Source organism: Sinocyclocheilus grahami, unplaced genomic scaffold (assembly GCF_001515645.1).
Source record: "Sinocyclocheilus grahami isolate Dianchi unplaced genomic scaffold, SAMN03320097.WGS_v1.1 scaffold410.1, whole genome shotgun sequence".
In the NCBI taxonomy this organism is placed as follows: Eukaryota; Metazoa; Chordata; class Actinopteri; order Cypriniformes; family Cyprinidae; genus Sinocyclocheilus; species Sinocyclocheilus grahami.
The window spans coordinates 1848683-1866365 of record NW_015505589.1 but is presented as its reverse complement, the minus strand read 5'-3'; the positions used below and the strand labels follow the sequence as shown (position 1 = coordinate 1866365).

General features: G+C 38.3%; 2 protein-coding genes and 1 long non-coding RNA gene across 3 annotated transcripts in view; 1 reads left to right on the top strand and 2 right to left on the bottom strand.

Moving 5' to 3' along the window:
• LOC107550981 (uncharacterized) overlaps positions 1 to 3400 on the top strand; it is a 4057-nt gene extending 657 nt beyond the window's left edge. The window contains exon 2 of the long non-coding RNA XR_001604717.1: positions 2857 to 3400. This is a non-coding gene — a long non-coding RNA (uncharacterized lncRNA). The remainder of the gene's footprint in view (positions 1 to 2856) is intronic.
• LOC107550980 (malectin-like) lies at positions 3320 to 12141 on the bottom strand. The gene is made up of 6 exons (XM_016232449.1): positions 11760 to 12141; positions 9774 to 9978; positions 7673 to 7851; positions 7313 to 7489; positions 5831 to 5888; positions 3320 to 5715 (listed from the first exon to the last, which is right to left on the bottom strand). Exons 2-6 carry the CDS (start codon positions 9973 to 9975, stop codon positions 5474 to 5476), a joined length of 858 nt encoding a protein of 285 aa, XP_016087935.1. The 5' UTR covers positions 9976 to 9978; positions 11760 to 12141; the 3' UTR covers positions 3320 to 5473.
• A 3475-nt stretch (positions 12142 to 15616) lies between these two features.
• Positions 15617 to 17683, bottom strand: part of LOC107550936 (calcium-binding protein 1-like) — a 23411-nt gene continuing 21344 nt past the window's right edge. The window contains exons 6-7 of the mRNA XM_016232386.1: positions 16069 to 16141; positions 15617 to 15961 (exon numbers count right to left, since the gene is read on the bottom strand). Coding sequence (XP_016087872.1) covers positions 15936 to 15961; positions 16069 to 16141 — 99 coding nt within the window. The 3' untranslated portion in view covers positions 15617 to 15935. The remainder of the gene's footprint in view (positions 15962 to 16068; positions 16142 to 17683) is intronic.

The following is a 17683-nucleotide window of genomic DNA, read 5'->3' as shown; positions in this document are numbered from 1 at the left end:
AAAAAAAAAAAATTAATTCAAAAGATCCTGAGGAAATAAAAAACAACTACTTCTGGAAAATAAAGTATTTCAATATTTCTAATATTCAACCCATTTCCTTTTGCTTAAATTACACAACATGAAAAAAACCCAAATGTAAATTAACTAAACTTAATACGATCCGAGCTCTTTCTGACAATCGGTCAGTGTGTCTATGTGGCTGCAAATCAAATCACTGTCATTATCTAGACCACATCCACAACCTCCACTAGGCAAGATATTTAAAAACCCAGCCACCCCAATAGCAATAACAATTACACAAACAAAAATGAACAATATTCTAAACAGAAAAATAACCGTATGGCACAACAAACCAAGTACCTTATATACACATGCACTGTGTAAAAGAAAACGACTTTGGCGACAATAAGCAATCAACTTTCTGCAACTCTTATAAATGAAAAAAGTGCCTCAATGTTTTTATGATTGTTTTCTACTTTAAAAAACAAAAAAAACAAACCAAGGCAAAACCTGCCCTCTCCAACTCCTTTTGAGAAGGTGAAGGCCAAGATAAGTTTTTAAGTTCACGCAAGGGACGGGGTCAAACTGACGTCTCATGTCAGACAGCACAGTGGCATGAATACTCGATTGTGCTCTGTTTCAGCAGTGTGAGAGGTGGTCTCTTGATAGCACACTAAATCACATTAAGGCAGGCTTGCTTGAACAAAACAGAAGCAAATCAAAAACAAATAAAGAGGAAATGAGATGCAGAGGAAAAATACCAAGACAAAAGTATACCAGTTACAGAACATGCCAAGAAAAAGATGGATGAGGTGGAATGCAAAGGTTCACTCGACTTATGCTACAACAAAAGCTAAACGACAGCACTGAAATTTGCCACCTTGAGTACAAAATTCATGCTTCTGCATCCATACTTCATGGTGTATGGCAGGCATGTATCTGTCAAACCATTTCCCAACCAGGCTACAGCTTTCAATTTGCATATTGTGTGTAATGCAAATCTAAGAATCTTTGGTGGTATCGTTAAAAACGGCCTGTATGGTTAAACCAAGAGCAAAAATGAAAGAGCATCCCGACTGAGCAACTATCCTTCTCTATACCATGTATTAGGTGCCTTTTGCGATGTAATTAAGACACCATATTTATAAGATGCTATCCCAGACACATCATGTACCAATGAGAGAGAAATTAAGGGGATTTAACACTTTAGTCCAATACAATCTAGTTTCTGGGACTCAAAAGCCAGTGTATTAAAGACCCTCTTTGTTATGAACTCATGTTCCTACCTAAAGGGTAGCAAATATGCACTCTTTCAAAAATAAAAATGTTTTATTAAATACCGAACACATGCGGTTATTCAGAGACCAAAAAGTCCCTGTAAATGGGAAAAATAATTATATCTCCCTTGTGCAGTTCGAGATTCAAAGACATGGTGCTGTGGTCTGAAAATATGCAACTGAAGAATGAGAAAGCAAGTCACCAGACAATTTTGAATATTTATGCTTTTTAAATCAAAGAAAGAAATGAAGCCGCAGGAAATGAATGAGTGAATGTGAGGGAAATAAAACGTGAGGTAATTAGAAACCAAGGTCTCAAATCACTTTATGATCTGCCACTGAGATTTAGATGCATTAACCAAATGATCAAGGAGTCAAACTCAGGTTCTGAAAATTCATGTACCATTTCTGCCTCCCACCAGAGGCCAAAAAACAGCAGATCAGTGCCACCGCTGATCAGAAAACACTCCTAGCCAATAACTTTCCATGAGTTGGGACACGTGATCTAGGAGTGTCTCCAGCTCCATCTCCTGCTAGACCAGACAAACCAGGTTTGTAAAGTGGTTAGTCCTGCTGCATATGTGTGTGCAAGTGCATTTAATCAGTATCTCTCAGGATCTCCTCAAACTAAAATTAGCATCAAACGTGTACGAACACAAGCACAAACACACACATAAAATGAACTCGCGCTCGAAATCCTTGTATTTTCCGGGTCACCCAGCAATATCTGAAACCTTCTTGTTTCTGCATGTCTCTCGTCCGCCTTTTGCTCTCTCTCTCCATCTGTTGTAATGTCAGTCTATATTCTGCCTTTCCCCACAGTTGTGCATCCCTCGTTGTGCCCCTCCCCCCACCCCTTCACAGCCTGATGTCCGTCGCTTCTCCTCTCTCTCCCTCTCGTTCACTTGTTCCCCTCACAGGCGGCAGAGGCAGAAGAGGGTTGGGATGAAGACCCCGAACGCCACTAGAATAGGGAACATCAGGCTGCTGTTATCAGTGGCGTACGGGTTGGGGGTGCGCGGCCCGGACCGAACTGGATTCTTGGGAGAGGTGGAGGTGCTCTTTTTTTCGCTTTCTCCCCCCTCCCCGTCGTCCTCTTCCTCCTCCTCTTCCTCTCTCTTTTCCAGTCCAGGATGTGGCTGCAGTTTAGGCACATCTACAAACACACCAAAGGCTGTTACTTGGAGAAAGTGCAAAAAAATTATAATAAAAAAAGCAGGACTGGACTTGATTGAGGATGCAACCCAATCAATCCCAGGGGTCCCTGACTTATCAGGCATACACGTTAATTTATATATTATTTATTTAATAATAACTTTAAATCAATTCTATAATCTTGACCTGAACTATGATTGTTAACAGAATCTTATAAATGAAACAATGAAAAAGAGCTCATTAAAAATACCCTCAAGGCCAGTTAGATAAAATAGCACATTTATTAAAAAGAAACAGCATCAATTTGCAGTTCCCACTTCAGAAGCCTTCTCTCAAGACCGTGTGGGTGCTAACCGTTCCAGTACTATTTCACCAGTTCCCATGTTCTCTACAGTTCTGAGGGAGGAGGTTCAAGAGGGGACAGGTAGCAGAACACGACTAACATTAACAGATAAACTACATCCCGAGTAAATGCAGCAGTTTATGTGGCATGGAGCAATACACATGAATGGATGGAGGACACAACGAAAGGCCTCCATGTGGTCTTTGGCTATTGTCCAAGAAGTTGTGCATTTGTAGAGGACAAACTAAACTGTTTTTCAGATGACAAAACAATTCAACTCAATCATGCAATAAATAAACCTAAACGGTGGAAATAAAGATTCAAAGAGCACAAAATGATAAAGCACATGAGGATGTATTCAAATTTAAGGCAACAAGGAATCAAAAGTACACAATACATAACAAAAAGAAGAAAAAAAAACAATCACACCTACAAACAAACAAAAAATGCTTTTAAAACAACACCAGGCAGTGCAATAATTCACACTAATAAAAGACTCATAATAAAAAAAAAAAAATTAATTCAAAAGATCCTGAGGAAATAAAAAACAACTACTTCTGGAAAATAAAGTATTTCAATATTTCTAATATTCAACCCATTTCCTTTTGCTTAAATTACACAACATGAAAAAAACCCAAATGTAAATTAACTAAACTTAATACGATCCGAGCTCTTTCTGACAATCGGTCAGTGTGTCTATGTGGCTGCAAATCAAATCACTGTCATTATCTAGACCACATCCACAACCTCCACTAGGCAAGATATTTAAAAACCCAGCCACCCCAATAGCAATAACAATTACACAAACAAAAATGAACAATATTCTAAACAGAAAAATAACCGTATGGCACAACAAACCAAGTACCTTATATACACATGCACTGTGTAAAAGAAAACGACTTTGGCGACAATAAGCAATCAACTTTCTGCAACTCTTATAAATGAAAAAAGTGCCTCAATGTTTTTATGATTGTTTTCTACTTTAAAAAACAAAAAAAACAAACCAAGGCAAAACCTGCCCTCTCCAACTCCTTTTGAGAAGGTGAAGGCCAAGATAAGTTTTTAAGTTCACGCAAGGGACGGGGTCAAACTGACGTCTCACATGTCAGACAGCACAGTGGCATGAATACTCGATTGTGCTCCGTTTCAGCAGTGTGAGAGGTGGTCTCTTGATAGCACACTAAATCACATTAAGGCAGGCTTGCTTGAACGAAACAGAAGCAAATCAAAAACAAATAAAGAGGAAATGAGATGCAGAGGAAAAATACCAAGACAAAAGTATACCAGTTACAGAACATGCCAAGAAAAAGATGGATGAGGTGGAATGCAAAGGTTCACTCGACTTATGCTACAACAAAAGCTAAACGACAGCACTGAAATTTGCCACCTTGAGTACAAAATTCATGCTTCTGCATCCATACTTCATGGTGTATGGCAGGCATGTATCTGTCAAACCATTTCCCAACCAGGCTACAGCTTTCAATTTGCATATTGTGTGTAATGCAAATCTAAGAATCTTTGGTGGTATCGTTAAAAACGGCCTGTATGGTTAAACCAAGAGCAAAAATGAAAGAGCATCCCGACTGAGCAACTATCCTTCTCTATACCATGTATTAGGTGCCTTTTGCGATGTAATTAAGACACCATATTTATAAGATGCTATCCCAGACACATCATGTACCAATGAGAGAGAAATTAAGGGGATTTAACACTTTAGTCCAATACAATCTAGTTTCTGGGACTCAAAAGCCAGTGTATTAAAGACCCTCTTTGTTATGAACTCATGTTCCTACCTAAAGGGTAGCAAATATGCACTCTTTCAAAAATAAAAATGTTTTATTAAATACCGAACACATGCGGTTATTCAGAGACCAAAAAGTCCCTGTAAATGGGAAAAATAATTATATCTCCCTTGTGCAGTTCGAGATTCAAAGACATGGTGCTGTGGTCTGAAAATATGCAACTGAAGAATGAGAAAGCAAGTCACCAGACAATTTTGAATATTTATGCTTTTTAAATCAAAGAAAGAAATGAAGCCGCAGGAAATGAATGAGTGAATGTGAGGGAAATAAAACGTGAGGTAATTAGAAACCAAGGTCTCAAATCACTTTATGATCTGCCACTGAGATTTAGATGCATTAACCAAATGATCAAGGAGTCAAACTCAGGTTCTGAAAATTCATGTACCATTTCTGCCTCCCACCAGAGGCCAAAAAACAGCAGATCAGTGCCACCGCTGATCAGAAAACACTCCTAGCCAATAACTTTCCATGAGTTGGGACACGTGATCTAGGAGTGTCTCCAGCTCCATCTCCTGCTAGACCAGACAAACCAGGTTTGTAAAGTGGTTAGTCCTGCTGCATATGTGTGTGCAAGTGCATTTAATCAGTATCTCTCAGGATCTCCTCAAACTAAAATTAGCATCAAACGTGTACGAACACAAGCACAAACACACACATAAAATGAACTCGCGCTCGAAATCCTTGTATTTTCCGGGTCACCCAGCAATATCTGAAACCTTCTTGTTTCTGCATGTCTCTCGTCCGCCTTTTGCTCTCTCTCTCCATCTGTTGTAATGTCAGTCTATATTCTGCCTTTCCCCACAGTTGTGCATCCCTCGTTGTGCCCCTCCCCCCACCCCTTCACAGCCTGATGTCCGTCGCTTCTCCTCTCTCTCCCTCTCGTTCACTTGTTCCCCTCACAGGCGGCAGAGGCAGAAGAGGGTTGGGATGAAGACCCCGAACGCCACTAGAATAGGGAACATCAGGCTGCTGTTATCAGTGGCGTACGGGTTGGGGGTGCGCGGCCCGGACCGAACTGGATTCTTGGGAGAGGTGGAGGTGCTCTTTTTTTCGCTTTCTCCCCCCTCCCCGTCGTCCTCTTCCTCCTCCTCTTCCTCTCTCTTTTCCAGTCCAGGATGTGGCTGCAGTTTAGGCACATCTACAAACACACCAAAGGCTGTTACTTGGAGAAAGTGCAAAAAAATTATAATAAAAAAAGCAGGACTGGACTTGATTGAGGATGCAACCCAATCAATCCCAGGGGTCCCTCTTACCCTCTAGCTTGCCCTTCATCACATATAGTGCACATATCTTGGGGTTGTCATAGTAACCCTGTGGACATAAGAGATAGATAGATTATAGTTTGCTGCTTACAGTGGATGAATGCATGCAAACACATGGGGAAAATATTCAAATTGATTCTAGTGTATTCTGTGCGGCGGTTGGCCTGCAGGGTTTCTAACAGTGAATAAAAGGCTGAGGTGTGCACAGGGTCAGTCCTGTGGCTCTCTGCACCATTGGTTTCGGCTTCGAACCTCAAAAACATTTTGTTTTATGCAACACTGCAGAGTTAGTGGTCAAACTACGTATGCTGCCTAATCTAAAAAGAACTTGCTAAACAGTTCTGGCACAATTTGTCAAGGCAACGCAGGTGCAAAAGCATCAGAATGATTCATTTTAAGAATGAGATGTTTTATGACTGACAGACAAGCTAATGTGTGTTGCATCCTCATATCCATTAATGTCATCTTCCTTCTGGATTGCAGTCATGCTCAATGTGCATGGTTCCTCTGAGACTAATCGCTGACAGAAACCCCACAAGCCAAACACGTTTGCTGTTTACATAAGAAAAAGGAGCAGCTCTGAAATAATCAATTAAATTACACTACTGGAACAAAAAAAACGCTCAGAGGGACCACAATTAGTTTTGACAGAATTCATCTTCTTGGAAACACTAAGCTTCAGTGTCTGTAACTACATAACTACATTCCCATTTTCAATTAATGTTCCTTTAGCAAAAAAGAAAATACATATGGCTTATTAGATTGGTTAATGTCTGGTTTATTCAATAAAAGACGACTGTATAGCTATTACTGCATTAAGGTATGTCCGCTTTAAGGGATTTTACTATGCTGAAGTGGAAAAACTGCATTCTGTTCATCAGAAAAATATCTTGAAGGGCTGGTAAATCTACATTTCCATTCAAAACTATTTGAAATTAATATTTTTATTCAGCAAGGATGCATTAAACTGATCAAAAGTGACAGTGAACACATTTACAATGTGACAAAAGACTGCTTTTTCAAATAAATTCTCATCTTTTAAACTTTTATTCATAAAAGAATCCTGAAAAAAAAAAAAATCAAGGTTTCTACAAACATTTTAAGCAGATTTCAACATTGATATTAATACATTTCTGGAGAAAGTTTCTGGAGCATATTAACATATTAGAATGATTTCTGAAGGAATGGAGTAATGATTATGAAATTTCAGCTTTGCATCACAGTAATAAATAAAATTTTCTAATACATTAAAATAGAAAAGTTACATTAAATTTAAATAATTCATCACAATACTACTGTTCTTGCTGTATTTTTGGTCAAATAAATAAATGCAGCCTTGGTAAGCATTAAATACTTACACTTTCAAATCTTACGCACTATAAACTTTTGAATGGTAGTGTAAAATATGCTGAAAATGCTGATTCTTGAGCACTGTTTAGGTATAGGGCAATAGGAAAATAGTGTAACACTTACCTTAACAAACTCTACTGTGAGTTTCCCATTAAAAGTGGAAACTTCCCCATGCACACTTAGTTTTCCTCTTTTTATTGAGAATACCACGATTTCATCATGAGCCGTGCTGTGACCCACACGATCAAAGATATCCAGATCCTTCACCACAACGTGGCCATTTAAACGCACATCAAAAACCTGAGAAGAGCGAACGAAGGGTTTCAAAAGACAAGAAAAGAAAGCAGAAGAGAGAAAGAGATGATGTCATGAGAGAAACTATAAAATAGAGACCTTGGAGTATTCTGAATTATTAAACACTGCCATGCTCAAATATCGACTAAGAGTGAGCGTGTGCACTGCAGCTATGAGCAAAATTCACACCTTTTGTTGAGACTGGGCAAAGTAAACCTCAGCATATTTCAAGACCAGTATGTAGTCTCCTTCTTCTCTTATGGGTATTTCATAACCGAATGTATCCTCGTTGTATCGCTCTGTCTGGTAAAGAATCTGATCCTCCGGGCTGGAGCGCAGGATTGCCAGACGGCCACCATAGTCTGATGCTGGAGAGGGGGGGGGCAAAAGAGCCAAAAGGTGAGTTTAAGTATATATAGTAAGCGTACATGGCATTTTGTGTTTCATAACATGCAAAAGAAAGTTCAAACCAGAGCAAGATTGATCTATTTATAGCCAACGTAGAGCTGAGTGGAAAATTAAGTACCACACTTATAATACTGGTCGTTTTCTGGTGACACTGATGCAACAATGTGAAATCTGACTAAACACATGGTGCTTGATTTCTTTACAGAGCTTTAAAAAGCACTATACAGGCCCTGACATGTGCATGCTGCATTTCTCATCTGACTCAGGAAGTGACAGTCATCACATTTCAAGTGACACAGACTTCCTGATATGATCGACAGCTCTAATAACAAACAGCTAATGAGTCAGATGAGCTGACAACCAGTCCTTTTCTTCAAAATATAGCATGATTAACATTCTTAATGCAATATAAAATCAGACTGTAATAAAACAACTAGAGTTCCAACAAAATACCATTGATATTTTTTAATTCTTAAAGGGATAAGTTCGCTTAAATGACAATTCTGTCATCACTTACTCACCCTCAAATTTCTAAATCAATATGACTTTCTTTTTATCAGAGGAACACAAAAGAGGCCTCAGTCACCATTCACTTTTACCTTTTTCCATCTAATGAAAGTGAATGTGTTATGCTTATGCTTAACATCTGCTTTTGTGTTCCGTAGAAGAAAGAAAACCATATGGGTTTAAAAAAAAAAAAAAAAAAAGAAGTACACTTTAACATACTTTTAAATAGTACTCATTGCATAAATAATACACTTTAAAAGAATATACTTAAGTGTGAACGAAATGTAATGTTTTTGGACACTTAATTGCATGTTATTTACAATAAAATAAATCTATTATAGTTTAAATTTATATCAAATGCAATTAGTTGAACTATAGAACGCTAGAACTATGGGCTAGTTAAGAAGAACTTTTTATGCAATTTCATGATTACCTCTAACATCTTGGAAAAAATCGATTAAAGTGAATGTACTGACAAGCATATATGGTAACTAAAATATAATGTCATTTCTACTGAAACTTATATGTATCAGAGTCATTAGTGTGTGCACGTACATTTAAATATATTTGTAATTACAAATTTTTGACGATGCATTTTTTACTTTAAAAGTAATACAAACACATGGTAAAAATGTACTTTAAAATGTTTTTTTTTTTTTTTTTAAAGTAAAAATCTCTTTGAGCACACTTAAGTGGCCTTTAACTTTATTAATATTACATTATAAGTACAGTTTTTAAAATATCCTTTTAAGATATGAAGTACACTGCAAGTGCACATTTAATACAAATAGGCACCCGTATTCATTTAATTTTCATTTTTGGTTGAATTACCACTTTTAAAATGGTACATACACAGCAATACCATTTAGGTTTGTACTGTACTGATTTGAGAAAAAAATGTAAATCAGAGCCAATGCTGCTGCTGAAAATTTTATTCCATCTTAAGGCCCGTTCACACCAAGGACGATAACTATAAAGATAACGATAAAGATATAGTTATAAAAATCGTTCTCAATATTAAAGAATAGCAGAGTCCACACCACAACTATAACGATAAAGGCACAGAGAAACGATATAATTGGAATCGCTTTCAAAACGATTTTTTCCAGCTGATGAACGATAAAAAAAAAAGACAGCCAATCAGAATCCATCCTGCTGTAACGAGCTCAAGAATTTAAAGAGGCAGACGCACGTGCGCTGAGAATAAACAGACGATATCGTTCGCTGGTGTGGACGGGGCTTTATTCTTTACACAGGACATGGACAACTGTTCATTAATTCACCACCACCACCACAAACAACTGCCACCCCTTCTAGGGCTAGGAAGGAAAAATAACCCACTCTTCTGCAAGCTGTCAAATCCTCAAGTACTCACCTTTCCCCAATTTTCCTTCGAGTGGATCTTTTTTATAATGAATGCCATGTACATCTGTGTGTGCGTCCCCACCGGCGTTTACAGCCCAAATGACCCGCTCGGCCAGACTCGGGGCCCCGGTCTCAGCCCGACACTCTTCCACCAACAGCCACAAAGCTGCGAAAACGAGCCGGGCAGCACAGCCCAATGTCACCCGCCTCATAGCCTACAGTCCGAGAGGAAAAGTGAAAGAGTAAAAAATAAAAAAGGGGGGGGAAGGGGGAAAAGGGGTATGTAAGGAAGTCATTCGAAAAGTCGATGCAATGAGTTTGACACTCAGGAGCGCTTTACACCCTGTGCTTAAGCCGGGTTTACAACGAATTTAACACCGTGTTAAACGCAGGGTGAAAGGCCATTTTAACCCTGGGTTAAATTTAAACTGAGTCAGCATCACTTTTAACCCTGGGTTAGCCTGGTAAATGCCAAAAACTTTTTCAGATGCTTTTATCCAAAGCAGCTTACAATTGGGGAATACAAGCAATTTACCAGAAGATGGCAATAAACACGAGAAGTGCCTGTTATACAAGGTTTCAGTTATTGTTCAAAGGCTAGGTATGGAAGCCGTTTCCGCCACTGAATAAAAAATAAAAGAGGTAATTGCGACTTTTTATCTCACAATTCTAACTTTTTTTTCACAGAATTGTGAGATATCCTCCTGAGAACCAGAAATAAAAAGCTTTGTGAATTTAGTATTTTTTCATGTCATTACATTACATTGTTTAGAGCATAAGAAAAAAATTGTAAAGTAAAATTTTTTAAAAATTATGTTTTATTCATAAGTTATGCTATGTCCTCTGTAGAGGACACTACAGAGGCAAAAACTCCATAGCTGGGTCTCAGGAGGATATAAACTTGCAGTTGCGAGTTATAAAGTTAGAATTGCGACTTATAAAGTCACAATTGCGAGATAAAAACTTGCAATTCCGACTTTTTTTTTCTCCTCGCAATTCCGACCTTTTTTTCTCCTCGCAATTCCGACTTTTTTTTTCTCCTCGCAATTCCGACCTTTTTTTCTCCTCGCAATTCCGACTTTTTTTTCTCCTCGCAATTCCGACTTTTTTCCCCTCGCAATTCCGATTTTTTTCCAAAAAAAGTCAGAATTGCGAGTTTATATTTCATATTTCTGAGAAAAAAAAGTTAGAATTGCGAGAAAAAAGTCAGAATTGTGAGTTTATATCTCGCAGTTCTGACTTTATTTCTCAGAATTGCGACTTTATATCTCTCAATTATGACTTTTTAAACTTGCAATTGCGAGTTTGTATCACGCAATTCTGAGAAAAAAAAGGAATTACCTCTTTTATTTTTTATTCAGTGGCGGAAACGGGCTTCCATAGCTAGTACAGGAAGGAATAACGGTAGTAGGAGAACAGAAAAAGTGAAGGAATAGATTTTTTCTTAATGAGGAGGCAGTTAGATGATACTAAAGTAGTACTGAAGGAGTATTGAGTCAAACAACAATGTGCTAGAAAGTGTCAACACGTGCTTTAGCAACAAACAACCAATCACAAACTGCCTCGCAGCTCACCTCATTACATATTCATACAGCTTGTACAGTTGCAGAAACTTTCACGCGCTGTTTAGCTTCAGAAAGATGTGAAATAATGACGACAGATGGAGTGATAAACTACATTATTTGTGTTTTAATTTCTAGCTTTTTAACGTTGCGAAACTGACACAGAAACACAGTTATTAAAATAAGGCGAGCCGTACTCGTCCAATCGGGGTTACTGACATCATGCATATGCAAATAAGAAGATTAACCCAGGATATACAAAAGTACAGTGTGAGATCTGAATACCCAAATACCCAGGATTAATACCTAACATAAGGCGAAGAAAAGTGTGACCATTTGAAAATGGTTCTAGGGTCTAGAATGGCCCTCTGGGTTAACAATTTAATGTGTGAATAGCCCAAAGCAATATAAGCCCACACTTATGTCTCTCTTACTGTGCAGTCTGAGAAACGCTCTCTCTGTAGTGGACGGCCGGCTCCGTTCAGATGCTCGGGTTGCACGCTGTCGCTGAACCGTGCAGATCGCCGCACATTTACCCTCCTGGTGGTCGAGTTTAGCTCTGGCTGGTTAGCTGGCTATCTGACTTCCCTCTCGCTCTGTCATCAGTGTGGCAGCTGTAGTCTGCAGGTATATTCCCTCACATCTGCACCCCTGTGCGGCGTGTGCTCGCTCTCGCTTCAGAGACGTTAACAGCGTGGTTATTCTGCGCTTGTATACTGCTCGGTACAGGTGTTCTGCGCTTTCTTGCGCCTGAAATCACAGCCGTTTCTGACCGGGAGGGCCGCGTCAGTACTACGGGTATGTGTGCAGCGCAGGTTGAAGGGACGGAACAGTAAGGGGAGACAGACTAACCTGATAGTCAGGTTCCGGAGGGGGCGGGACTTTGCGAAATGTAGCCAATCACGCAAAGCCAAATAACAGGTTCTGCTTGATGATTTGCTTGTGAAAAGAATCGAGTCAAGTCCGGCGTGCTCTGACCAATCACGATCGGTGGAAGTGTCCAGAAGCAGCGAATCAAGTGTATCAACTTTCACTCGCTTCCTCGCATAAATTTGCTGGCTTCAGTTCATTGGTACTTGGTGCATGCAGCGAAAGGTGGGCGGGATTAGGCGGATTTATTTTAAATAATGACCAACATAAAGAAAGAGAAAAATATTACTCGTCTTCTCTTACTTATAATTATTGATTATTACTTATATAATGATAATTCATAGTATAATCATATCAAATAGAAAGTATCTCATAAACTTATTTTTCATGTAATTATGTACACATTGTATGTAAAAATAACTTAATTTTCTTTATTAATAATGCAATTATTGTAAATATACATTAATATCCAGGAATTTCAATGTATGTCTTGCGGGATGTATGTTTTATTGAAGTTTATTTAATTTAATTAATGCAATTATTCATTCCTTTATAAATGAAATTTCTTAAAAAACGCAAAATATAGGCTTTTTTTAGTGAGCCTATATCTAGTGAGCTTATTTTTTGGCATATTTTGTTAGACTAAGTAGCCCCTGATATGACCCAACTCCTTTTTGTGATTAATATTAAATATGGCGCAAAAAACTAGGCTCAAATTAAATACAATAATAATAAAAAAAATGTTTACATGGTTAAAACTGAAATGGATACGCTTCTACATAAAGACCATCATGATGTCAATAACCTGTTTTGACCACACGGTGGCGTTAGTTTTCGGTCTCTCTATCTGCATTCACAATGAAAGGCAGGAGAATTCTGTCCCGTTTTGGTCCGGAGGAAAAGGCTCGTTGCCATGACAACACGAACAGTCTGTTCCAGCCGCTGGGAAAGTGATGCTCGCTGCTGAATGATTTGGAGAACAGCAGAACAGACACCAGTAAAATTACTGCCCCTAAGGTGGATAGGCTATACAAATAGCATTTCTTCAGAATCAGAGGAGGTGTACGCAAACCTGAACTTTGGAGGAACTAATAGAGTAATGAAGCTTACACAAACGTGGTGATGAAAAATATATGCTATTACTAGACACGGTTTTATTTGCTTGTCTTGTTACAATGTATTAAAACCACTATATTACATATGAAGGTCTTTTGGCATGCAAGAATCTAGTCAGAAAACAATTCAGACTACAGATGTCTCTGACACTGGTCACACAAACAGACATGAAGAGAATCAGTTCAAATAAATAAATCTGTTTCTTAAGCTTATAGTGATCGGGTTTTGAATGTTTGTAATATCTGGATATTGTGCATGGATTCAAATAAGCCTGTGTAGAGTGAAACTGTGCTCTTTAAATTAGTTTCCTGACAAGTATGTCATGATAACTAAAAATAGTGAATCAAACATTTCTAAAGTTAGAAACCACTCTTTAAAACTATAGAGGCTAAAGTTAACCCAGCAACAAAATTCCGTTCCGTTTATCTTGCACAGTGGTTTATATTTGTTTTAAAGGCATGCACTGTGAATTAAGAATAGAAACAGGCAAATTGTTTGACAAAGACAAACAAATGGAGTTAGGTAGCTGAGCTTGACTTATATAACATATTATCTGGAAGTCAATGCATTTACGCCGTTGCATTACTGCAAACAAAAGAATAACTTTCAGACATCATTTTCTTAACCCGATCTCATGAAAGTGCGTATAAATAGTACGACAAATAAAAACGAAAATACGTGGTATTGATATGCAAAAATGAACTTTGGCGTGTATATGCTACTACGCGATGGGTAGGAATAGGGTTGTGGGGTAGATGCGTATTATATGCACGCCAAACACTTGCGTAGCATATACACGCCAAAGTCCATTTTTGCATATCAATACCACGTGTTTTCGTTTTTATTTGTCGTACTATTTATACGCATTTTCATGAGACCGGGCTCCATTTTCTTTTTCTTCCAACTTATTACAAAGAGACACACATATATGGGTCAACAGGGACAACACTTAAAGGGGTCATATGATGCAATTTCAAAATTTCCTTTCTCTTTGGAGTGTTACAAGCTGTTCGTAGTGTTACAAGCTGTTCGATCCCTAAAGTTGCAAAGACTAAAGTCTCAAATCCAAAGAGATATTCTTTATAAAAGTTAAGAGTCAACCACGCCTACCTAAAACGGCTCGTTCGAACACGCCCCCACATGTCTACGTCACTGTGTGGGAAGATTTGCATAACGCCGCCCAAATGTTCACGCAAAGAAAGAAGACGCAACTTTTATTCTCGCTGTAGTTTTGTTGTTGCTGCCGCCATGTCGTGAAGACGCTGTGCTTCATTGTGAAAGCGAAACTACTTTGTTTGGCACGACTAGAAATCAGTGGTTCAGTTGTATTTACAACACTGTTCCAGAACACTTCAACCCAAATATTCAGATGTGTGCAGCGCGTTTTATGGAGGACTGTTTCCTGATCCTTGGAGAGTAGACTACAATGCTGTCTACACACAAAGGGTGTTTCTATAAAGTTGGGCAGTTCCAACAGTCTGGCGCTTCTGACTCACAGACTGTAAGTATGTTTTTCATATTTAAAGAATTTGCCACCGATGATTCAAACGTGAGTTTTGAGCAGTCTAGAGCAGTGCTAGTTGTTTGTCGTTTCTCCGATCACAAATGCAGACATGGTTTTATGTTTGTGCGGCACGATACACAATGCTAAAAAACAGTATAAGTCATTATAATCAGTAATTACCGTATTGGCCCGAATATAAGACGACCCTGATAATAAGACGACCCCCCTTTTTCCAGATGTACCTTTTGGAAAAAGGCTTTTTAAAAACCAAAATGCAGCTGTAAGCTTTTCTTTTTCTTTTGTTTTCACTCGCGATCTTTACAACACGCATTACATTACGTATTTACAGCGCCACGTATTGTTGTGGGTGTATTATTGACATGTCAAAGTCTAGACCCTGAATATAAGACGACCGTGTTTTTTCAGATGTATTTCCAAGAAAAATACATCGTCTTATATTCGGGACAATCCGGTATGTCCCCACTGGATGCAAAAATGCTTAGTTTGTAATGGGTATTATTGGCCGGGACACGGCATCACAATATGGCAAGGGGCGTAACATTTCCGTCACACGCTTGAGGTATTCAGCCAATCACAAAACGCACTGGATAGCTGGCCAATCAGAGCACACCTTGCTTTTCAGACCGATGAGCTTTGTAAAAATCGACATGTTTCAGAAAGGCGGGGCATAGAGGAGCAACAATAATGTACAGTATGTGGAAAATAATGTGTTTTTGAACCTTAAACCACATAAACACATTTCATTACACCATATACACAAATAATGTTCTTTTTAGCAACGTCATATGACCCCTTTAATGTAATATTGCCATAATCAAGCATGGTACTCTCCTTCAAATCTGCATGTAAAAATCATATATTGTTTGGTCTTGCATGGTTGAAAGTGCAGAGACTCTTGGCTACAGTATAAGTGTATACTTTTTTGTTTGTGTGTGTGAGTTTTTTTTCTCCAAAAAGTCCAGTTTTCTGTTTTTATACCATGCACTGGCTCAGCAAGGCTTTTCTTGCAGTAGTCTAATAGTCTGTCCGCTTTGACCAGCAGGAAGCAGTACAGCATCTCACTTTCTTCTGTTGGAGACACCATATGAACGTTGCCCTCTCAGCGGGACACCATTCGCACAAACTCTAAAAGGGACAGACAGAAAAAAAATACACAGACTTTAACTGAAAGCTACTGTGCATCTGTATCCTGCTTTTGCTTTTTTATTATTATTATGTAGTGCTATTCTTACCTTCAAAATCTACGTGGCCATCTCCATTTAAGTCGATGTCTTTCAGTATGTCCTCTAGGTCTCGATGACCAACCTAACAAAAACAGGAATGTGATGTTAACAATCAGGTGTCTGGAACCATTGACCCAAAAATGAAAATTCTGAACCCCAGCATGTTTTACCGTATATTAAAGAATCATTCTAATGAGCCTGCTCCTTTCTGGTTGATTTGGTTCAGTAATTCAAATGACTGATTCTGTTTTTCCTCAAACTAATTTATTGTAACACTTTATTTGTAATATTAGTCTTATGGACCATTTTAATGCCGCTTTTATTTTTGGTTTTTAGACATGGTCATTATAGACTTTAGAAGATCCATTTTGGGTTCCTCAAAGAACCTTTCAGTGAACATTTTATTTTAGTGTGAAGAACATTTAAAACATTTAAAGAACCTTTTTCCACCATAAAGAAACTTTTGTGGAATGGAAAGGTTCCATGAATATTAAAGGTTCCTCGTGGAACTATTGATGCCAGTATCAAACCTTTATTTTTAAGAAAGTAGCAATTCAATAAAAGAACCATCTAAAGAACTTCTTTTCCACTGTAAAAATACCTATGGAAAACCTCCATGGATATTAAAGGCTGGTCATGGAACCTCCAATGCCAATGAAGAATCTTTATTTTTAGGAGTGTATGGAAAAAATTGTATGCAGATTCATCAGAATTCTGCTTAGAAACAGCATTACAGGTTTGGGAAAACATAAGGTGTGAATAAAGGCCTTAATATACTTCAAGCAAGATAAAAGAATGAACTGGTCTGATGTCATTTTGAACAAAATCATGCCAAAACGAAGTTCATTTGGAGTTCGAAACAGCTTGCCAATGCAAACTTTCCGGCTGGTAAACACCTTCAAACTACCACTGGTCCATGGTGATTACGTAACCAGTAAGAACATGAGTAAAAACATGAACACACTGGAGACCTAATTAAAAGCAACAGTGACACAGTTTTTTATGTTTAATGCAATCATTTTTACATGAACTGTTCCCTCCTGGTGGAATGACCTGCCCAACTCAATTCAAGCAGCTGAGTCCTTAGCCATCTTCAAGAAACGGCTAAAACACATCTCCTCCATCTTTATTTGACCCTCTAACCCAGGGCTGCCCAAACTCGGTCCTGGAGGGCCGGTGTCCTGAAGAGTTTAGCTCCAACCCCAATTAAACACACCTGAACCAGCTAATCAATATTAGAAACTTAAAGGCAGGTGTGTTGAGGCAAGTTGGAACTAAACTCTGCAGGACACCGGCCCTCCAGGACCGAGTTTGGGCAGCCCTGCTCTAACCCATCACTCTCTATTCTAATTCTATTTGATCTATTTGTTGACTTGACCCACTAACACTTGCACTCTCTATTCATTTACTAACTGCTTGTTTTCTTAAAAAAGGCTTCTAACACTAGCTTTCTCTATTCTTTTTTCTATTGTATCTACTTGTTTTCTTTTTGTTATATATATATATATATATATATATATATATATATATATATATATATCTCAGTTAGCCTAACGCAAAAACTTGCATACCATTGCTCTTTTGTTGGTTTTGATTGCTTCCATTGTCCTCATTTGTAAGTGGC